The sequence below is a fragment of the Pimephales promelas genome, chromosome 12, assembly GCF_988280905.1.
Source record: "Pimephales promelas chromosome 12, fPimPro1.hap1.1, whole genome shotgun sequence".
NCBI classification, from domain to species: Eukaryota; Metazoa; Chordata; class Actinopteri; order Cypriniformes; family Leuciscidae; genus Pimephales; species Pimephales promelas.
In genome coordinates, this window is record NC_142780.1 from 22638550 (window position 1) to 22661310 (window position 22761).

At 37.1% G+C, this 22761-nt stretch overlaps 1 protein-coding gene across 1 annotated transcript in view; it reads left to right on the forward strand.

The window, feature by feature from the left end:
- The window catches only part of mindy3 (MINDY lysine 48 deubiquitinase 3), a 33373-nt gene that overhangs the window by 5407 nt on the left and 5205 nt on the right, over positions 1-22761 (forward strand). Inside the window, exons 7-13 of the mRNA XM_039679836.2 lie at positions 545-618; positions 869-948; positions 1210-1280; positions 3610-3690; positions 16457-16529; positions 19460-19532; positions 20856-20943. Of these exons, the coding sequence (XP_039535770.1) occupies positions 545-618; positions 869-948; positions 1210-1280; positions 3610-3690; positions 16457-16529; positions 19460-19532; positions 20856-20943 (540 nt within the window). The remainder of the gene's footprint in view (positions 1-544; positions 619-868; positions 949-1209; positions 1281-3609; positions 3691-16456; positions 16530-19459; positions 19533-20855; positions 20944-22761) is intronic.

Genomic DNA, 22761 nt, shown 5'->3' on the forward strand with positions numbered 1-22761 from the left:
GAGAGTTCCAGAGCCTTGGAGCCACCACACAGAACGCACGATCGCCTCTTGTTTTAAAACGTGTAGGAACAGTAAAAAGGTCTTGGCCTGAAGACCTCAAGGAGCGACCGGGAGAGTGAATGTGGAAAAGGTCCAAGCTGATTTTCAGCATCCTTGCTCCAGTCTTCAGTCACATAATCCTTCAGAAATCATTCTAATATGCTTATTTGTTGCTCAAGAAACATTGCTCATTAATATCAATGTTAAACAGTTGCGCTGTTTTGTATTTTTGTGAAACCCATCATACATTTCAGGATACTTTGATGAATACAATGTTTTGTAACATTTCTAATGCCTTTACCTCCTCTTTAGACCAATTAAATGCATCCTTTCTGAATAAAATAAATCTTGCTGACTCAAGTTTTGTAGATTACGTGACAAATCTTGTCCAGCTAAATGTATGTTATTCGCTAGTTATTTTTTATTTTTTTTGTGCCTATAGATGGTTCATCCATTATGTGTCTGTGTGTTTGTACTAATGCTGTAACTTCTAACTCTTTTAAAGGGGATTGAGAACATAAAGAATGAGATCGAAGACACCACTGAACCTTTGATTGACCCTGTGTATGGCCACGGCAGGTAGAATGCATGCTGAGAGATCAGGTTTTTTATATTATCATTGCTTAGACTGTTAGGATGCTGTTTTTATTGCATTAGAAGCTTGTAGATTGATCTTGCATTGCCCTAAGGATAATGCTGGTCTATAGCCCTATATATAATCACAATGTAAAATCTAAAAGTCTTAATCTTAATGTATTTAAGTGTAGTTATTGTAAATTTATACTAGTGAATGCTGACTGTTTCATGGTCTTTCTTTCTATACTTTTAGCCAAAGTCTAATCAACCTGCTGGTCACAGGTCATGCCGTGTCTAACGTGTGGGACGGCGATAGAGAATGTTCTGGAATGAGTATGCTTCATATTTTTTGCTGAATAATAATCTGTTGACATGTTGTTGTTGTTTTTTTTTTAAATAAATCGATTCACAGTTGTTCTGCTGTTGCAGCCCACTTGGTGGCAGCATTGTCAAATGTTGCTCAATATGCCTGCTTATAGAATAACAGTTACTGAATTGCTAAGGTCATTAGGTTTTAGCATTTTATGTTAGACTGTTTATTTTTGTACTGTTGGCTCAGAATTTTTAATATTCTTTTTTTTTTTTGTTCTGTAGAGCTTCATGGCATCCATCAGCGTGCCTCTGTTGGCTTTCTCACACTAATGGAGTCACTGCGCTATTGCAAGGTGGGTATTTACTCATACACACCCTCACAGGAGCTTAGAGTAAAATTCATGTGCTATAGATGGTGTTTCCACTATCTGCAGTGTTGATAAATCTGGAGACCAATTTTGGCACATGTTGTGTGAAAGATGTGGAGCATCCACTTGCCAAAACTCACAGTTTGTTTGTGGGTTTGCAATTTTCCAGCTGTATATCTCACAGGCATTTTCTGAAGTGTAATTGCAAAAAAATAACCTACTAAAAATACTGACTGTGACATTCTTCACTCTATTTTACACCGTATTGGTGCATGAAGAATGTTTATGTTGGGGAAGAAACTATTTCTGTGGGGTTTGTTCTCACACAAAAAACAATTATGAAAGTTCTGTATTGGTAAAAATCTGTTGTCTTTTCTAGTTTTTAAGTTGTTTTTACCAAGATACCAAGTATTTTAAGATAGTATCCATTACCTAGCCTACATTACTATAAAACTAACGCCATATAGCATAGCTGTTCTCAAACTTGTCACAGTTTTTTATTATTAGAAATATAGAGTATTGTGATATTAAATTAATTAACTAGAACTTTCACGTATTTAATTCTGTGTGTTCTCCAATATAAACAATATTTATTGAGGGGGAGGGGGGGGGGAATCCTTTCGTTTTCCTACAATTATAAATCATTTTTTTAAATGACTCAATTCAATCATTTGATGTCATCATCCAGCCCCCTTGGACTGAGACCTTCAATTATTTCGTTTAGTTAATATTCAGTTGTACTAGTTCTTTTTACAGAAGTTAAATGGTTCCCGTCTCCCTAAAGCCAAAGTATACCTCGGATGTCCGACCATACAAAGGTGAATGTTGAGACCACTAGGTGGCAATATGCACAGTCGAACAAGAGTGCATACAGATCAATGCAAAACAACATGCTGTTCCAAGAACCATAAACAAATCAGCATATCATTCTCCATCTTTTGTTTTGGTTTTAAACTTTGCACGCATTGGCGGATCTGCTACTTTTCAAGTAAATGTCTTGTAAATGACACAGCTCAGTGCTGCCCTCTGAAGACTGATAGAGTATTAAAAAAACAAATGTTAATGTACTGTGCATGTGTCGAATGTGTCCATCCACTGTTGAGCATGCTTTCAAAACTGTGTAGACACGACTGTGCTTGAGACTGAGTGAAACATGGAAAATTAATTTTACCAGGGCCTTAACATCTTTTTAAATGCTAACGTGGTGCCCTCTAAATCCCAAACATCTGAAATTTCAGCCAATAACACCTAGCACACACACATCCTGTAGGAATGGCCCTATTGTTTTAACCTGTGGATAAAGTAATTAAGAAGCTGCTTTATTTTGAATGGCACTGTGCTAAGCAGAGCTTCAGGATATGTGCAGTGAGTTGTGTTTGGATTAGATGAACACAGGAATGTATCGCCTCATATTTAGAACCATCTGAGCCCCCATCAAAATATTCATGTTCTTTTTAATCTGCACACCCCTGGATCGCCTCTCCTACCCAAATCTGCTGCTGATACTCACCTGTTGAGTGATGGGAGATGAGTGTGAGCGCTTGAATGCACGGCTGGAGATGGAGCTCCAGTGTGGCGTGTTTTTTTTTTTTTTTTTTTTTTTTACTGCTCATTTGTTTTTTATATGTATATCAGGCGTGGGGAACCTTTTTCAATTCAAGAGTTTGTATACTTCATATACACTACTGTTCAACAGTTTTAGTTCAGTAAGAGGGTTTTTTTTTTTTATAAGAAATTTTCCAGCAATGGTAGATGCATTAAATTGATCAAAAGTGGCAGAACATAATGCAGCATAATATAACAAAAGGTTTCTATTTCAAATAAATGCAGTTCTTTTTAACTTTTTTCTATTCTTTTCTAATCCTGAAAAACTGCATAATGGTTTTCACAAAAATATTACATTTTCAACATTGTTAAAGCGCCAGTCCATTACTATTTGGGTTTTTTGAAATTGAGTTGTCAAATGGCCATGCAAGCCTGTTCAAATGGTCTCGAGGGTCCGACATAAGAGGCTGGATGTTCCCTACCCCTGATATAGATCATTAACTACATGTTTCAGTGTTCATATAATACACTCAACATTGATACAGTTAAAGAACATTCTAGCGTAGTGTAAAATGGTTTCAAAACATTTTTATCCAATCCATAACTAAGGTCCAAAATTAGCCAAATGATTTAGTACTTGGCCATTCTTATGTGACCAATCATCTTATCGCACTGAATCAACCTGTTCTGGAATGTAGCTGGCCAGGCCGTCATGGCATCGGAATGGAGACTGGCGCTCAACCGCTTTTTCTTTTTTCTGCTTTTAAAGGTTGGCTCTTTCCTCAAATCTCCAAAATTCCCTATTTGGATCCTTGGCAGCGAGACTCATCTCTCAGTATTTTTCACTAAGGTGAGTTAAGAAAATAATCTCCTTTCTTCCTTCCAGCACTCTTCTACTTTTTCTTTATCTTATCTGAAAACGTCTGGCAGTTTGCTTTTTCAATTCGTCATTGAGTGAAGTCTCAAAAACACAAAGATGTGCTTGCTAATAGATTTAGTTCTCCAGACATATTTTGAAAGAGAAAATGAGAGTATGGAATGGATGAAGAGAGGCAGAAAAGAGTGTGTCCTGGCTTTAGCCCATGTAACATGGTCAGCAAAGGGGTTTCTAATTTGAGGTGTGTCTTGGGTCTGAGTAGGAATGTCAGTTCATGTAATTTTAGTACTCTGTGTTAAACCTTGTCTTTATGATGTATGTGGCAACTGTATAACTGCTGATCCCACAGCCCTCCAGAGTGTTGCTATGTGGTTACTAGGCTGTTGTGGGTAGTCTCTAATATTGTTTGCCCCTAGATATGGCCTGGGTCCCTCTTTCAGTGCCAGGGACAAAGGGTCAATTATACAGATTAGCAGGTATCAAACACAAACTCTTCCACAGGGCTCTTCAATATATAGATCAGCAGCAAATATTTATTGATATTTAAAGAAGCATTGAATAATTATTTTGCTAGCAAATGGAAGACAAAATAGAGCACAGTATTCTGGCAACATTAATGGGCAACATACATGAACTAAACTTTTTAACCAGCCAATCTGTTATTTGGTAAATCAGATATAGGAACATGCTGCTCAATGAACTTTACTGTTAAAATTTAAACATGGATTATTCCTTGAATTCAGTTGTGTTTAAAAAAAAAATCATAATTTATTTGGATTAGTGTTAGTTAACTGAGGTAACTTTTCCAGGATTATTATGACAGTATTATTCCTTACAGCGCACAACACTAGGTAAAGGGTAGATTTGTGATAAACTGGATGTTTTATCCAGCTGATATGGGCGTTTTCATTGCTTGAAAACTGAATCTGCAGACAGTTCAACAGGGAACCGCGCAGCTCTTATAGGGGCCACACCTTATTTCCACTCGTTACAGTCTGGAATAAAACAAGATGAGAAATGAAATATTCCAGCACTTTCTGTGATGTAGTATGCTTGCTTATCATAGGAAGTAATAAGAAATTACTATTTACATTAAAGTAGCAGCCTAGTGAGAACAGGCTGTTTGGGGAATCACTTTTTTTTTTCTCTTTTTCATCAAACCGCAGTTTTTGCAAGTTCCCGCAATTTCATAGCATAAAATTGCGTAAATATCCTGCATATTCCATTTCCATTGCATATTTAAAGAAAACGTGCCGCATAATCAAGGATTTTTGCCAGCAACAATCACAAAAAAACTCGCCTCATCTTTTATTTTCAGTTTAATTCTTGGAGATAGGGGTTCATTTAACCCTTGCACTGCAAGTATAAGCAACAGAAAGAGTACTACTTGTCATCCTTAACAATTGTAAATTGGTGGTACTCGTATGGCTTACAGCTTTATTCTATTACAGGAGAGCAAGATTTTTTAACCCACCCCCCCACCCCCAGGAAATGTTTGTTTCTCAAAAGGGTTTCCACCTGGAGGCAAATGAGATTGGCAGAGAGCATTAATCATGGTCTTACACTTAAGGCCATTTACTGTCAGTACATTATCCTCATCCGGCGTTTGTATGTGTGCTGAGAGAGGGTGCGCACTGGGGACTCTTTTTGTCCATGATTTGCTTCCTTCCTGTACAGGGAATTTTCTGACAGTGATGGAGTACACTTATCATTATTTTTAATTACATTTTTTTAACTTTTAAAGTTTTGTTTTTATATATAGATCCAGCACAATCAGTTCACATATTTATTTTTTATTAAGTATTTTTGATTCGTTCGATACTTGCATCAAAGTTGTACTACAAGATTACCAATCTCACAGTACCAATGTTACCCTGTCGATTTAGTGTAGGGAAAAGATACACGTCTCTGAACAGAGCCAGTTAGTTGATTTACTGTAAAAGAATAGTGGGGCTGGACAAGCAATGGCTTAATGTATTTGACTTTAGTCTTTCAGGATTGATGTCTTTCATTATGATTCGAGCTGCAGGATCAAAATCCCCAGGACTAACAAAGGCTCATCTCATACTTCTGGGCATGATTCAGCCTGCATTTCCCTGTGTGTAGGCTGGTTGTATAGTAACTGTATAGCTGTGTAGAGATTTTCTACATTTAAAGCTCTAAAAGTACATTTTATGTTCTCCATCTCATCTCTCTTGAGTTACACGCTGATAGTTTTCCCATCCTTTACTCCTGCTTCTCTGGACTCCTTGCTTTCTTTTTGAGTTTCTTTGACCAAATCTAAACTGGACTCTCCCCATTGGAGTCAGGTGCTATTTTGGAAATTAACTAAAAGAGCAGGGTTACAAACATAACTTTAAAAAAATATTGTAGCATATTCTTTTGTTTAGAAGTTGCATACTTGTTCTATCACGTAGCATCTGCGATCTGATTTACCAAATAACAGATTGGCTGGTTAAAAAGTTTAGTTCATGTATGTTGCCCATTAATGTTGCCAGAATTCTGTGCTCTTTGCTAGCACAATAATTGTTCAATGCTTCTTTAAATTATATTTAAATATCAATAAATATTTGCTGCTTATCCCTATATTGAAGAGCCCTGTGGAAGAGTTTGTGTTTGATACCTGCTAAACTGTATAATTGAGCCTTTGTCCCTGGCAAACATCAGTTTAATATCACTTTGGTCTCTTTCTTCCCACATAATACAATAATTCCAGCTCAAATCAATATTTTGTGTATACTTATTTATTTAGGAAATACTTGAACAGAAAAGAAAACTGTGAACTGTGTTTTAAGAGCATTTTATTGTGTCTTTGAAACTGATGTTGACAAGCTTCAAGCTACTCTGCTATCAAAGTTCAAAAATCAATTTCTCCGTCACTGCTCGGCTATATATATATATATATATATATATATATATATATATATATATATATAAATTCTCATTAGCTTGTTGTGATGGCCCTTTATTAAATAATTGTGTGATTTTAAAGCAGCTTCGTAGAGAGTTACATGGTTTGTCCTCTCTTTATTCAACCTCCAGCAGATTTCACACATTCTCACACTCATAGCTGCTCCATTCCCATGAGCTTTAGAAGATCTTACTGATTTAAGGGCCTGTTACTCTCTGCTCTCTTGTACAAACAGCAGCCCTGCTCAGATACGCACACATACAGAATAAGTTTAACCCTTATGCTCTCAAAGGGCACCCACTTCTCTCATTCCACCTTATTTCTGGGGATGGTTCGCAGGAGCATAGCCTCAGGTGAGTAATGCCACGATTTCCGTTAGGAAAGCCAATCTCTTTCCCCCTAGAGCTCAGGGTCTCTGTGTGTCCATCTGGTTTAGTTTTCCCCCTGGAGTCACCAGAAGAGTCATCCACTCTGCCTGGCCCTCAGAGAGGGAAAAAGCTCTCAGACGACAACCCAAAGAGCAGCTGTTAAACAGGAAGCCTTTGGACTAATTGTGTTTAGCTTACATTGCCTAGTTAGCTAGCTTGATCTCTGATAAAATTCAGTTTATTTTGACTTCTTTATTGTCCTGCAACAATTTTTTTGTTGTTAAATTGATAACAATATTTGTGCTGTCCAATATTATTCTTTTTTTCAGCATCTGTCTGAATTTCTCATTTTTAATATAAACATGATTTATATTTCTTTATATTGTGTTTTTATAAAAAATATTTCCTCCTCTGGCAGATTATCTATGAATTAAAATAAATATGATCAGTATAAATAACTATAAATTGGCCAATATTATAAAACTAATAGTTTAAGAGGGAATTTAAAATAATTGAAATAAAGTGGATACAATTAAATAGCTAATTTGGTTTAATAAAGACCGTAAATGACATGGTGCCTATATATCATGTATCTATGTATTTTATCTGTAGTTAGTGATGGCTGGTCATTACATGTGAATAATTTTTTTTTTTTTTTTTTTGGTTTGTGGCAGTTTGTCAGTGGTTTTCTGAAAGGTTTTTTTATAAAGACTGATTTCTTATGGGATTTGTATTTAGTTTTTTGTAATGTGTCATGGAAAGTGGCTTTTCCCTCTCTCTGTGCACATGGGTTAGGTGTCTCTAATGACAAGTTTTAAGCCTGTCTCCCATCGGATCCATACTCCCGTTACTGTCTTTATTTGTCTCTATGTCTCTGCTTTTAGCTTCTAATAGGGTTTGTGTTCCACTCTTATCTGATTTACGTGCACACAAAGCAGCAGACACTACACAAATGACCTTTTTTCAGAGGTCCTGAGAGGGCCACAGACGCACACAGACACAGCAGTCGACACTAAAGGAATGATCTCAAGTCCCAGTAGACGGACAGCCACACACACCCTAAAGACTGAGAGTAATGGAATAGCAGCTTTTAACACAGCACACTGGTATCTATGACCGTATAATGCAGAGAAACACGATCCGTGACTGCTGAACCACAGTACCCGTTTATACCAAATCTGATGCTTCTCTTGCTCACACACTCACTCACAAGGTGATTAATGGGTGTTTTGATGCTGTGGCCTGTTTATGACACCAAGATGTTGGTGTCCCTCTTTGAACGCTTTCACTTTTACCTCTCCTCTTAAAGCTGATGAGATTCACATCCCTTATTTCCTTCCATCCGGCTCGGGTCTCTCTGGAGGCCCCTTTGAATCTTAAATATGGGATGTTAACCTTCTTCTTGTCCCTTCCTTCCTTATTCTACTCATCAGACCACATTCTGTCACTGCTTTGATTAGGTTAACATCCTCATCTCTTTACTGATCCCTTAGTCCTCCTCTCCTTCCTGTCCACCCTTCAGGGGCCTGATCCCTTCTTATACCCACAAACCACCACAACTGGCCCTTAGCTCACAAAGCTCTGTTCGTCCATTTTTCAATTCGGCCGCTTTCTTGGAGCAAAAGACTTTGTAAATGATGGTGCTACAAAACTGGGGAAGTTCATGGGTCTGCAATGCTGGTAAAGTCGTCTGGTGCACCCCAGTGCTCTGTCATTTTCTGCTAATTTACTGACTCCATGCCCCCAAACACAAACACTCGCCTTATTTTTGTGAGTCCCACAGGAGCTCACCTCACTGTGGCGGTCATGCTTCTGTGGAGCCCTGCTCTGCTACTGCAACAAGCTCTTAATCGTTTGTACCGCCACGCAGGACCACCGTGTTTTCACGGCATTAGCATGACAGTGAATGTGAGCCGAAACCAACACAGGCTCTGATTTCTACCAGCCTGAAAGACTTGGATCATCACATTCTTGCATGTCTTCCGTGAAAGGATGGCTCTGTGGGATATACACTAACACATGAAAAAGAACAGAATAGGAAGGAAGGAAAATAATATAGCTTAATAGAATCCGGTCTCATCAGACACTGCGTGTGTTTCCAGTTTCATCAGACAGTTGTCTCTCTTAGGCATTGTGCTGTCTGACATGTCATTAATCATTCCTTTTAGTGGGATCTGATCTATTACACATGCTTCAGCTTTGTAGTACCGCACTTACGCACACGCAATTCTGTGGGAATTAGTAAACAACCTCTTAAAGGACAACTCTGGCGCAAAATGAACCTTTGGTCTAATTACACATTGTTACCTAGTCAACCGTTATCTGAGATTTGTTTTCATGATTGCCGAATGTAAATAGTTTTATCTCTAAAAACAGTTTAGCCTATAACGCTAGTATAATGCTAGTATATGGGGCATAGAGTAATGCCAAATAAAAATCGCTTGTTATTACCACTAACAAGGCTCAAAATAGCCCCACTATAACACGACAGCATAATAAGAGTCTCTACATTCAAACCGAAGCATTGAGAACTTTGTCAGTGTCCATACAGTACGATCCATGTGCGCTGGTGAGATATGAATAAGGTGAGCGTGAACAGTGGTCTACGTGTACATATTGAAGAGTAGAAAACGGTTCGTGTTTGTGTTTCTTCCGAAAACAACGGACCATATGAGATTCTGCACAGTTCAGCGCACTTGGATCGGCGTTCGTAGATCGACTGGTAGAGACTATTATTCAAAGATGGCTTCTTCCTGTATTCGCGAAGTTGACTGTGTGTATAAAATATCTTCTTATTAAACTGTATGGACACTGACAAAGTTCTCAATGCTTCGTTTTGAATGTAGGGACCCTTATTATGTTAGTGTGGGGCTATTTTGAGCCTTGTTAGTGGTAATAACAAGCAATTTTTATTTGTCATTACTCTATGCCCTATTTACTAGCATTATACTAGCGTTATAGGCTAAACTGTTTTTAGAGATAAAACTATTTACATTCGGCAGTCATGAAAACAAATCTCAGATAACGGTTGACTAGGTAGCAATGTGTAATTAGACCAAAGGTTCATTTTGCGCCGGAGTTGTCCTTGTTCAGGACAAGAATAAATGTTACTATAACTAAATGAGCGTCCACACCAGCAGATGGTAATTTTCTGTATGTTATGTGGGTGTGCTCATGCACTATTTATGTAATCTACCACTAAAGTCATGTGGATTCCGATTGGCTGTCAATGTTTTTATCATTTGTCATTCTGGAAGTTATTCCAACAACGTAATTTCTCTGTCTTCATCGTTTCAATTGTGGTGTTGACTGTGCTGTTCTCACAGGTTTAAAATGATTATTTAAACTTTATAGTTATCATTATGGTTATCTTTATCTTGTGAACAGGTCTTTACAATCATGCATGTGCTGTCTTGCCTTGGTTTTAATCTCTACATGGCTGTATAGTAAAACATACACACTATTTTGTGCCCAAGGGGCTCGTAATACATGCAGGGCCTCACATCCCTCTTAACCCACAACAATGACCTCTTTAGTGGCCTCTCACTAACACTGATGCCTGTATAGGGAATACTTCACCAACAAAAGACATGTACACAAAGAGAGAATGACAAGGAGATGGGCTGATAGTGTTAAATGCAGAAACGCACAGACCTTGGCTTAAAGAGGGAGACGCCACAGGGAGTAAAAGAGTGGATGTGATAGTCTAGTCTCTGACCCAGCCAGCTCTGACATATCAGGTGTCTAAACTGTTGCTGTCTGATGCTGGTGACATTTCTATGTAGTGGAGGACTTCAGAGGAGCAGATCTACCTGTAGTTTGAGTTACAATGGTCTGATAGCAGTAAGCGGTAATGTGACTAATGTAACAGTGTAATTGTTGGTGCTGCTTTGATGTTGGTTAAACACAGTGCTGCTTGTTCGTAGTTTGACTGCTGAGAAGACCTCCATGAATGAATGTTCTCCTTAAAACGCATGCACCTTTGCATCTGACCCAGACTTTCTCCGAGATGCCAATCTTTCCTTCAAGGCTAATCTTATTTGGTTGAAATTTTCAGTGACAACTTTGGGGTCTTTTAAAAAACGTGGTCAGTTCAGAATTAGGATAGTGTTGTGTGAAGGGGCATTCACACCGATTTAAATTTCAGCAGGTCAGTAAGTTGCTCTACTGTTGGTTGCTAGTCAACTGTTGGCTGTTGTCACATGATCCTTTAGAAAGTCTTTACTGTCGCTTTTGATCACTTTAATGCGAGCTTTCTAAAAAGAAAAAACTTTAAGAATTGTTTTACTTTTTTTGAAGGGTAGTATATAATGTTCTTTTTACTTGCATATGAAAGCAATTTTCTCTTAGCTATTTATTTTTTAAAATTAGGGAAGCACCAATACCGATACCATTATCAATATCGGGCCCAATACTGCGCTCTCATACTCACAAAAATGCTCCGATACCATGCAGCATGTGTACCAAGTTTGTGTGTAATCGGGATAAAAGAGTAGACTGTCAGAGAAGTAAATATTTAATTAAATATTACATTTAATTAAAATATAATTAAATATTTCTAATTCCCTTTTTCACAGACATCACTGGAAAGTTTGTAGTTCAGTCGGATATGTCGGTGGCAAAGAAAGTAACTTTTGTTGCACGGTCTTCATTGTTGATCATTCAGTCAGCACGCGTGTTTTGAAATGGCTCCGGGGGAAGAAAACCGGAAGTGTCGCCTTTAATCATAGAAGAGTTGCGAATGCGATAGCCTATTGTTGTGTTTAATGTAGAAATTTGTTATTCTATAAATGTACATGCATTTTTTTCATAGTTAATACTATATACAGTGACATTTATAAATACTTATATATACTTATACTTATAAATACTCGCTTTTGATTTCAAAATGGCAGCTGCGTGAAATCAGCGTATTGGACACTGAGATGAGTGTCGCTTTTTAAAAATCCCATTGTTAGTCTCTTTGTGTTGCTGCTCATTTGGATAAAGTTGAACTATGCTCTCAACTAAAATTGCACACTCTGATTTAAAAATAATGTTCTGTGTCAACATGTGTCTCTTTAATTCCTACTAAAGTTAAATTGAGAAATAGATTTGAGGGCCAGATGGAATCAGCTTGAATCTCATCTGGGATTTAACTTTGGGATTTTTATCTTGCTGGAGCTGGAATCTATCAGACTGGCCTGGGGTTTGTGTGGATGACAGGAGTGTTAAGGAAAAAACCATGTTCGGTCTAATGAACAATCTCACATCCCCTTTTAAGGTTAAACACAGACTTTTTGTTTCTAGTTTTTATTCCTAACTTTCTAAAAACAGAGTTGAGAACACTATTGACGTTTTTTTATCACTTATCCACAAAGGACTTGTTATTGAATCAAATTACTTTCTTAAATTTGAGGATAAGGTCTTTTTGTACTTTATTTATCTTCTGCTTGTATAAGCGAAGTAATTTATTCTTCACATTTGCAAAAGAAAACGCTGCCCATAAACACTGGTAAAATGATTCTGTGTGTGCGTTCATGAGGGATTAATGTTCAGTCTCATGGATATTTCTGAAGCTCAGTCATCTGCATCTATTGGCTCTTCTCTCTCTTGTGTGAGAGAATTTCTGATCTCCATCTATGGATCTGACTGTTGCTGTCTCCAGAGTGTGTGTGCATGTATTTGGGTCTCAGAAAAGTAATGAAAGCCAGACTCAGGATTCTTTATATGAGACTCTGCCTTACAGATATGTTGAATAATCATGCTTGCTGAGCTTTTTTTTTATGAACAAGCGTATATAATATAACCGTATCTAAGTGCACAGAGCGCAATTAGGAATATTTACAGATGCCCTGACAGAAACGCTCAAGGCATTTGGCCTAAAAACACCTACGGGACTTGACAGTGCTACTTTACGATGTATAATTTAGCACCATGTTAGCATTCTGCATTTGAGTCTTTTTTTTTGTTGTTACTTTTTAGTCAATAAATGAGGCTTTATTTTCTTTGTGTCCCCGAAACCCAAAACCATCCAGAATAGCAGGTCCATGTCGAGCATCCCACTTCTGTGTGGCTCCATATATCTGTCTGGGTCAGATCACTCATCGTGCAGAACCATCCTTCCGCGGGCTGAAGTCTTTGCCCAACTTGCTACTCTGTAATTCCCCACTATTAGAGTGTGTGTGCAAGAGATGGAGGAAAGCTGACACGGCATGGTTGATTACAGGCCTGGTTGCGTTGTTGTGAAGCCACAGTGTAAACATGAGCGGAACAGCATGTTGTTTTTGTCACCAGGGGTCAGACTTTATGACAAGACAAGCACTCATTTGTTATTAGCATGGAGCCTCAGAGTGTGTTTGTGTGCGAGAAAAGTGAGGTGGAGGGTTTATGTGCACAAATAAGTGCCATGACGAATATCACACACACACACACACACACACACACACACACAATAAGTAAGGTATTTGCAAGTGTGTTGAGATTTCTGACCAACAAAACATTTTGCTTCATTGACAATCTCCACAATGACTGACTTTGGTCTTTATGCAGTTACTGAATCAGCATCAAGTTATCATTACTTTCGATAATATAAAAATACATTTAAAAATGACTTATAAGAACAGTTTTACACTAGAAATACTGTTTACTTCAGTTAGTATTCACTGAGCAGTTTTACCAGTTAAACATAGCACTTGAACTGCATGGTTTTTAAAATTACAATAGTAATGTACTGTGCACACTGCACAGTTAGAAGTTTCCCTGTATATTTTACAGCATTCGCTAAGAGAATTGTTTTCACATCCAAGTAAAAAAAGACATTATACTAAAGATGGAAACTCCAGTTTGAGATTTGGACTTGAGTTACACTTAAGTTGCGACTTGACTTGTATTCGAACAAAAAGACTCGTGAACTAAAGTCATATAAACCTAGGATGGCTTGAGGTGAGATCTTCTCACTTTTATTAAGCACTCATTCATTTTTCTCAGTCTTTCACCACTGCTGAGCTATGTGCTTCTGATTTAAGTTAAAACTAACAAATCATTTCTTGAGGAATGAGGGTTTATAACTCAGCATGGCCTCAGGCAAGGGCTCTGAAAGTTTAATTTTATTCTGACTATCTGCAATTCAACTGTGGAAAGGTGTCTAGTTTGTCTCTGTGGAGTACCAGCTCAAATTGTAGTATTTAAGTGTCAACCACCACAACCAATTAATGTGTAAATTAAAGTGCTCAATATGTATATATTTAAAAATGTCTGTCTTAAAATGCATTAAAATAACATTTATTGGGGTTTCCTCAAAGGTAGCATGTTTTTTACAGTAACTGGGTGATGATGCCATAAGAGGGAGCGCAGGTGGTAATGCACTCACTCTGTGTGTTCGGGTTGAGGGAAAATAAAACGATTCGCGGGACTCCCGGGAACTAGAAATATCTATGAATAAAACATAAAAACGAATACATTTTTATTCATCTGTTGCAGAAAAGCAACAAGAACAACTAAAAAAAAAAATAGAAACAATATACAGGCCAGAGTTTCTATTTATAACATGTTTGCAGCGTTGAGCGAAGGGGGGAAAAAAAAACATTTATACATTTTTATTTGTATATACCCATAGACCTGGCATAGACAGTACAAGCTTGTAGTCCCTTTTATGACGTCATGCCCAGCCTAGTGTACGGGAGGGTGCGTGCTTAAAACCACTGTAAAATGTACCAACTTTTCATGTTATATGCAGCATTTTGCTATAAAAAAAAAACAATTGTGGGAGTTTCTTATCTTTGTTTAGTAAGCACATTGCATTATCTTCATGAAAAATCTAACCTGCAATTTACACCTTAAAGCAAACAGTATCCAGCTGCAACTTCTCTTTGTCATCTACTTTTTCAGTCCTTTGTACCTTCGTTTTCTTTAGTGTTTTGTCTCTTTGGTTGCTCTGTCCCTCTGTCTTAGTGTGACTCTGAGCTGTATATTTTCTCTGTGAAATAAGAGGAGATATTTGTGAGTTTTGCACTGAAAGCATACTGTGAAAGTTCACTGCCCGTGTTTATGTTCACTCTTCCATGACCGTGTTTGTATGTTCATTGCTGTTTGCTCTCTTTGATTGCAGTAAAACACTTAATATTTTTCTAGACTGTTCGATTTTCTTAATAAAATGTGCGTGGGTCTTGCCTGCGCAAAAAAAAAAAGTAATCGAATGAAAGTAAAACAATTAGTTTATTTAAAAAAACATTGAATTGTATTTTGACGAAACTGTGCCTCTCATTCACTTAGAACTTGCAGACTTGAATACACACAATTAATCAGCAGTCTTTTGCGGTTTATTAATTAAAGGCATTATAACATATTACTATTGGAATTTGTTCACCACATTCAAAGAGTATTGATGAATTCCAATGCAGTGTTTTGATAACTTGACCTGTTTCTGACCATCAGTCAGCATGAGAACTAGTTAAGCCCATAATCTCCTGCCTCCCCTTCTAATAATGGGAATCAGAAAGTGTGTGAGCAAAAGACAGGTGATGGGAGTGAATGGGTTCAAAACAGAGGTCAGATTAAGTTTGCATCACTCTAGCTCTGTTTCACATTTTTAACGTTTTTTTTTTTTTTTTTTTTTACTTTCTAGTCACTTAGTGGTTAAAGAAAAAAAGATTAAATAGGACATTTTTAATAAGTGGATATATTTTATGGATATGTTGTTGTCCATGATATTGCATTTCTTTCATCTTGTACATGTGAATAAATGTTCAAATGCTGCCCAAATATGCTGTCTACAGTAGTTCCAAATCATGATTCCTATATGAGGCTAAATGACACTGTGAACTTTATTGTAATGTACTGATGGAAAACTCTGTGAACTGTACGTGATTCAGCTGTGCATGCTGACTTTGCATATTCCAGCTTGAGTCATTTTTTACACACAGACGCACACAGATGTGTTTTATTGTCCCAAGCACAAACACACATGGATCTTGGTTTGTTTTCTATTAATCAGCGAAATCCGTAGTCTGTTTGTGAGTTGTGTGCATGTGGGAGAGAGATTGTTTTCAAGATTGTTTTCATTAAAGATCTGTAAGATTGCTTGGTGGAAGTACAATTTTCCCATTTATGAGTTTATCTCTTGATCATTTAAACACTCCCAAAACATAATCATACACTTTGTCACTTCGCAAATGCACACACAAACAAACTGATGCAAGTACAGTTCATGTAAACATTTTCAGATTTTTACTGTCATATTTTAGCAAGGGCCCTTAATGCACATTGCATCATCAGGTCATGCCTCTCGGTTCCTCAAAGAGAATGGTCACACTTAGGCCAAATGAACTCAATGCTCCCTCATCCAATCATGAACAGGATATCAACTTAACAGCTTATCTTTGTCTCTACACATTAAACTTGAAATAACAGTATTTTAACATTGCAAAAATGCCTCCCATACCACAACACTCATTTCGATTTCATATTTCCTTCTCTCTAGGAGATGGCTTTGGTTGCCCCAGAGTCCCCATCTGAGCTGGCCAGACGAGTATTCCAGAGCTTTGATCCAGAAGGTAAGATTATTAAAAACGAAGCATTTCATTTGTCTGCAACTGCGTTTGTGAGTGCAAATATGGCCAGGTGCCCACTAAAGCGTTTTTAGGGAGATGAAAATGCCTAGCTGTGAGCGCTTGATGTGAGTGGGTCAATATCATTGTGTTTTGTCCCACCCACATACAATGGTTCCTGAAAATGAGAATGTTACGTTTTTAATGATTTAATTGTTTTCAATGTTTTGGCAGATGGCAATCAAACGAATTGATATACATATCGCCCCATACAGTATATCTACCTACCCCCCCACCTCCTAACCTTGTGTTTTAAAAACGCAGCACTCCCGTTGAAAACAATTGGAAATACGCTAGCTTCGGGGAAAAAAAACACTTGGTGAACACATGGCTTAAAAGACTACAGAAACTCAATGTCAACTCAACCCCAGCAGCTGAGTCAACTTGTCATTCTCTGAGAGGAAGATGAGCTGTTGCTTCACAAAACGGAGCAAATGTATTATCTCTGCAGCTTATCAGACAGTGCAAAGATCCAATACTTACCGTGTTTGTTTATGTTTTACTGTTACTGAGGTTGTGGGAGGAGAAAATGGGAAATGGAAAAGAAAAGGCCAAATTTGATCTGATGCAAAAGCGTTATTTCAGTGGAGTAAAAGAGCGGTGACAGAATTCTACACGTGTAAGGGAGTGAGAGCATATATGGGGATCAGATATGCAAGTCGGTGGCTACATTTTTTTACGTTTATAAGGTTAAGCCCCCATTCTTTTGATGATTCTCCCATAGTATCTTTTTACACAAGGCCAGATATCTGTCATAATGACAAGAATGCACATTCGCAGACTCCCTCACGTCCACCTACATATGGTTTCACTACCACTATTTAAACATTCTTCAGTTGACAAGCCAAACCTTAACATGGAAAGCACAAACTAAACCAGACATTTCACACAATTGATCTTTGACAGAGATCCTGGCATATTAACTGAATTACAAATATGCATATCCTGATAGAGGTATTATAGCTCCCAAACAAACCAAAATGTTTAACCTCTCAGGTTCTCACCAAGCAGAAACCTTTTTTTATGTTTTCAATCACTGCCCTTAAAAAGTTTGGGGTTAGTAAGATTTTAAATGTTTTTGAAATGAGTCTCCTGTGCTCACCAAGACTACATTTTATTTGCTCAAAAATATTGTGAAATTTTATATTTCAGTAGTCATTACTCCAGTCTTCAGTGTCCCATGGTCATTCAGAAATGTTTGTGATATTGATTTGCTGCTTAAGAAACGTTACCTATCTTTATCAATGTTGAAAACATTTTTTTATGGAAGCCATGACCTAGCTAAATCTTCAAATTTTAAAACTATTTTTTTTTTTATCTTTATATTATCTCAATTTCTAGTTTTCCCCAGATTAACAAATATTAACATAACAAACCCATTGATGACTTTCTCTCTAGTAATGATTGCAGACTAAATGTCTGCAAATATGTCCTATATATGATAAATGAACTGCAGTGATTTATTTGTTTGAAGTTCTGCTGAGGATTTGTGGGGAGGAAGGTCTCACATGATGATTTATCATTTAAGATAGTCATTGTGCTCAGATGACAAAGCCAGCAGTCTAGCTTTAGGAAAAAAAAGCCTGATGTTCCCTTAGTCATTTGTAGTGCAGTATATCTTTGCCTGTATGTCCTGTTAAGTGGTTGTTGTTTTTTTCTAGATTCTGTTGGCTGAAGTTTTTTTGTCTCTGATATTTATTGCTATTGTATTAAACATAAGACTCCTGATGATAATATATACTGTAGAATAGCTAGAGAGGGCTTTTGATGGAATAAAGGAGAACCTGGAGTGAGATCGCCCACTGCACTGTCTCATGTCAGGTAGAAGAGTTTTGTGTGTGTTTATATATCACTGAATGTGTCAGAGTGAGAACGCAAGTCGTCTTCCAAAGTTTTGATTTAAAGTATCTAATTTACAACACGCACTGAAAATGTCATCAAGAACAAGATTAGATGTTCTTGCTTGGCATCTTTTTGCCTTTTGGCGCCGTAAACAACATTCCTGTTCCTTGCGTTAATAAGAACAATACTGTGTGTGTGTGTGTGTGTGTGTGTGTGTGTGATGAGAAAAAACCTGTGTATTTTAGCTCAGTTTCTGTAACTACACTTTGGATGTGTTTATACCAGTTTCAAACATTTTCACATTCAAACACAATTTCTCAAGCATCTGACAGTGTAACAGTTTAGTGACATTCTATTGCATCGTGTTGTGCTTGCTAAAATGCTTAAACAACATGAAATCAAAATGAACCTTGTTTGCTCTCCTAATAAATGTCCCCTGTCTTATTATACATTGTTGTTCAGTGCATTCTGCATTCCATTTCTAAAGAATAATTTCTGAAACTTTTGCATCAGAAATCAGAATGAATCCACTGTACTACATTATTTCCCACTGATTATTCTATTTCTCTCAGATGTACATCACATTTTAAGTAAAGTTTTGTGAAAACCTATATAGACATTATTTTAGCTATTTAACGCACTCTTCAAAATGTCTGACTGTATCTAATTTCATGTTGTGGGACAGATGTTTATTGTTCTTAATCTAGTCACTGCAGGAAAATAGAAGGAGAGAGTTCATTTTATAGTGAACGGAAAAGAGTTTAGCATACCAGCTGCTCTGCAAACATCCTGTCTGACACTTGGAGACCAGAGAGGAGGAAAAACATCATACAGCACACATCCATCTATTTATCAGCCATTGTCTGGGCATGTTTGTGCACATATGTGTGCGTGGTCGGCAGAATGGCTTCGATTAGAGAGATGAAACTCATGTTTATTGTTGGGCATAAGACACAGGCAGACTGTGTGGGTGGTGATCAAGACTCTCAGAAGCTCTAACCATCTGCCTCTTTCCTCTTTCTCCTCATCTTCAGATAATGGGTTCATTCCAGACACGCTGCTTGAAGATGTTATGAAAGCCTTGGATCTCGTCTCCGAGCCAGACTAGTAAGTTTATATATGTGTTTGAGCGAGTAAATATATAAGTTTTTGATTATAAAACAGATCATTACATTCCTGGATGCATATTGGTCAGTATAGTGTTCCAGCAGTGCTAAAATACACAATATAGTAACTGTCATTATCTAAAAATGTTTTTTTGTAATGTTAATATATTTGGATATATTCAGCCGTTCAACTTGTTTTAAACATTGTTGGTGATAAGAAATGTTTCCTGAGCACCAAATTAGAAGAAATTTTGACATATTATGTTATACTGAAGACTGTAGTAATAGTGCTGAATATTCAACTTTATCATCACAGGAGCAAATTCAATTTTAAAATATTCTAAAATTGAAATAGCCTTAATAAATATAAGAAGCTTCTTTAAATGAAACAGTAAGCATTTTTAAAGCAGTAAACCGCTGTAATTTGCAAATGTAGCATGTCATCTTGTGTTTTATTGCTTAATTCACACATGTGACATTTGTGTCATAATGTGATGTGACCAGATTTGTTCTATGCCCCACTCTTCACATGCCACTCAGACTCGTGTAGAGCAGAGAAGAGAATTAGAGAGTAATGTTCATTTAAATGGGGCTTAAGATGAAGAAAGGGTCCTTCATCTAAAGCCCCATTTAAATCCACTCCAAGAGCGCTTTGAAACCTTCACCTCTTAAACAGCTTCCCAGTGAAATCTGATTAAAACTAATTTTGAAAACTAATTTTTCCCAGTGAAATCTGAAATCTTTATTAAATCACATCAACTTTTGGCAGCTTTAAAGACAACTTCACCCTTTCAAAGGGTTTGTTACATGAACGTTAAATTGACAGAATAAATTTTAGGTCATGTGCTTGTTTTTACACAGCACCCTGTTCTGTCTAAAGCAGGTTAATCAAGTGTCAATGAAGTCAGAACCCTGCTTTAGCCTCTTCTGAATCCACATACAACATAATCAGCATTTGGCAAATGATTATTATTGTTTCAATTTTTATGTGTAAGTTAAAGTGACCTGTGATCGCATGAAAAAGCATTTATCATCCTCTTATTACTGAGTTTGTGTGGGAAAGCATTAGTAATGTTATCACTCTCGCTGTATGACTTTAAATGGAAAAGTCTACCCTGTTTTAACATCACTGAGGTTTTTTTAGTTAGATTTCAAGCATTACTCACTGTTATATGTTTAGAATCTGAACATAATTCATGATTCTAGCTAATTTTGACAACAGCCTTTTACTGGCCAAGGATGCCAATGAGCAATACATGCAGAAAACATGCAACATTCGTGTGTACACACAATAACTAACCAACTCTCTCTCTCTCTCTTTCAGTGTGAATCTGATGAAGAGTAAGCTGGATCCAGAGGGATTGGGTATTATTTTGTTGGGTCAGTTTCTGCTGGAGTTCTTCCCTGATCAGGTATTACACGTAATTTGGGATTTGTCTCTCTTTTATGCTGAATGTTCAAATACGTTTACAACATTTGAGGTGCCATTGTGGTGCCATTCCAGAGAGGCATAAAATCACTTTTACGGACCTTTACCTTGACTGTTCCCTGCTGGTGGAATGACCTGCCCAAGTCAGCTTGAACAGCTTGAAGACAAAATCAAAGAAAGGCTTACACATGCCACGTAAAGAGAATTGACACGCTAGACTACTGAATTATCCTTGGCATTAAACGACAATTAAAATGTTTTTACCACTGTAATATATTATGTAACCACTGTTGTGGTAATTTTCACGCATTGAAAATGGGTCATACCATTGATACCCGAGAAGTCAAAGTGTTGTCACGGTACCAAAATTTCAGTATTCGGTACCGATACCAGTTAAAATTCACGGTTCTCGGTACCAATTTCGGTACCAAAGCTTAGTTTAAATTTACATATATTTAAGTGTTTATCACGGTTACAAGTATGGAAACTGTACATTTGTATTATAAACACTTTAGAAAAAGATTAGATAAAATGACCTAAATAAACAATAGTATACACTAACACATTTTTAAAGTTGTTTGTAAAGTTTTAATCCATTATTTATTTAATGCACAATGAATTAAGTGAACAAACATGAACAATCAGGTGTTTGTAATAAATAACATTTTCAAACATTAATTAATGTTGTAAAAATATATTGTTCACTCAATGTGTTGATAACTAAGTAATGTTTATGAATGGTATCTTTGTAGCATTACCATAAAACATGTTTTATTTGACTTGACTGTCCTTTTATTAATCTAAAACTGCATTCATATTTAATTTTAAAAAGGCTTTTTAAACCTGCTGAGTTATAAAGGCAAGAATACGCCTAGAACTGGCATTGACATTAAATGACAATACTAATACCAGTAGCCTACTCTGGTGTCGGGTAGATACTACTGTGCTCATGTACTCGTAAAACTACCCCGAAAGCACTTTAGAGGCCGTTCACATGTCGCGCGTGTTTTTTAATTATATTTTTGCGCGTGCTTATTCTTTCCAAAGCGCTTGCTCTCACGCGGTGTCTGTCGTTGCTATGCAACGCCAACGAGTTTTTATTAGGAGCGCGCTTGAATCACGCCTATATTTGAAATTGCGAATTTGCATGTAATCGGCCTCTTATGGCAACGTGACATTAGCCTAATCCAAAATATTTCCATATGTGGCTCTTTCCTCCTTTCGTTTCAACAAGTGGATTCAGAGAGAGAGAGCCATATCAGTGTTATGAAGAGGACGCAACTGTGCACGTTTCAGACATCGCGTCTAGAACAGAACTGGATTAACCTGGTACTCGGTACCTAGAAAAGCTGGTACCGTAACATTTTTTTTTTTTTTTAGTACCGACTTGGTATCGAAGTACCGAGTTTTTTGACAACACTAAGTCAAAGTAAATAATACGCTAGAAAACTGCTCTTTCAAAGACATGCATTTCATTTGGATTATTCTTGCATTTTTGATTCACAGCCCTATATACACCTATATTTAACCATTTTTTATTTATTTATTATAGCCTATTAGAGTAATATACCATTATCTCAGTAATATGTTAACATCAAACTCTGTTAGAATCAACTGTGTGTGAGTTTTTGTGTGGTGCTCAGAGTTGCAGCCAATGTAGGGAGTTTAAAGTCAATCCCTTATAAAGTTTATGGGTTAGGATGCTGCCTATGCAGGCTGTAGACATGAAGGCAGCTCACTTGGTTTTGGAACAGGGCTAACTCTCCTACACTGCTGTCTTTTTTTTTTCTTACCCTTGATT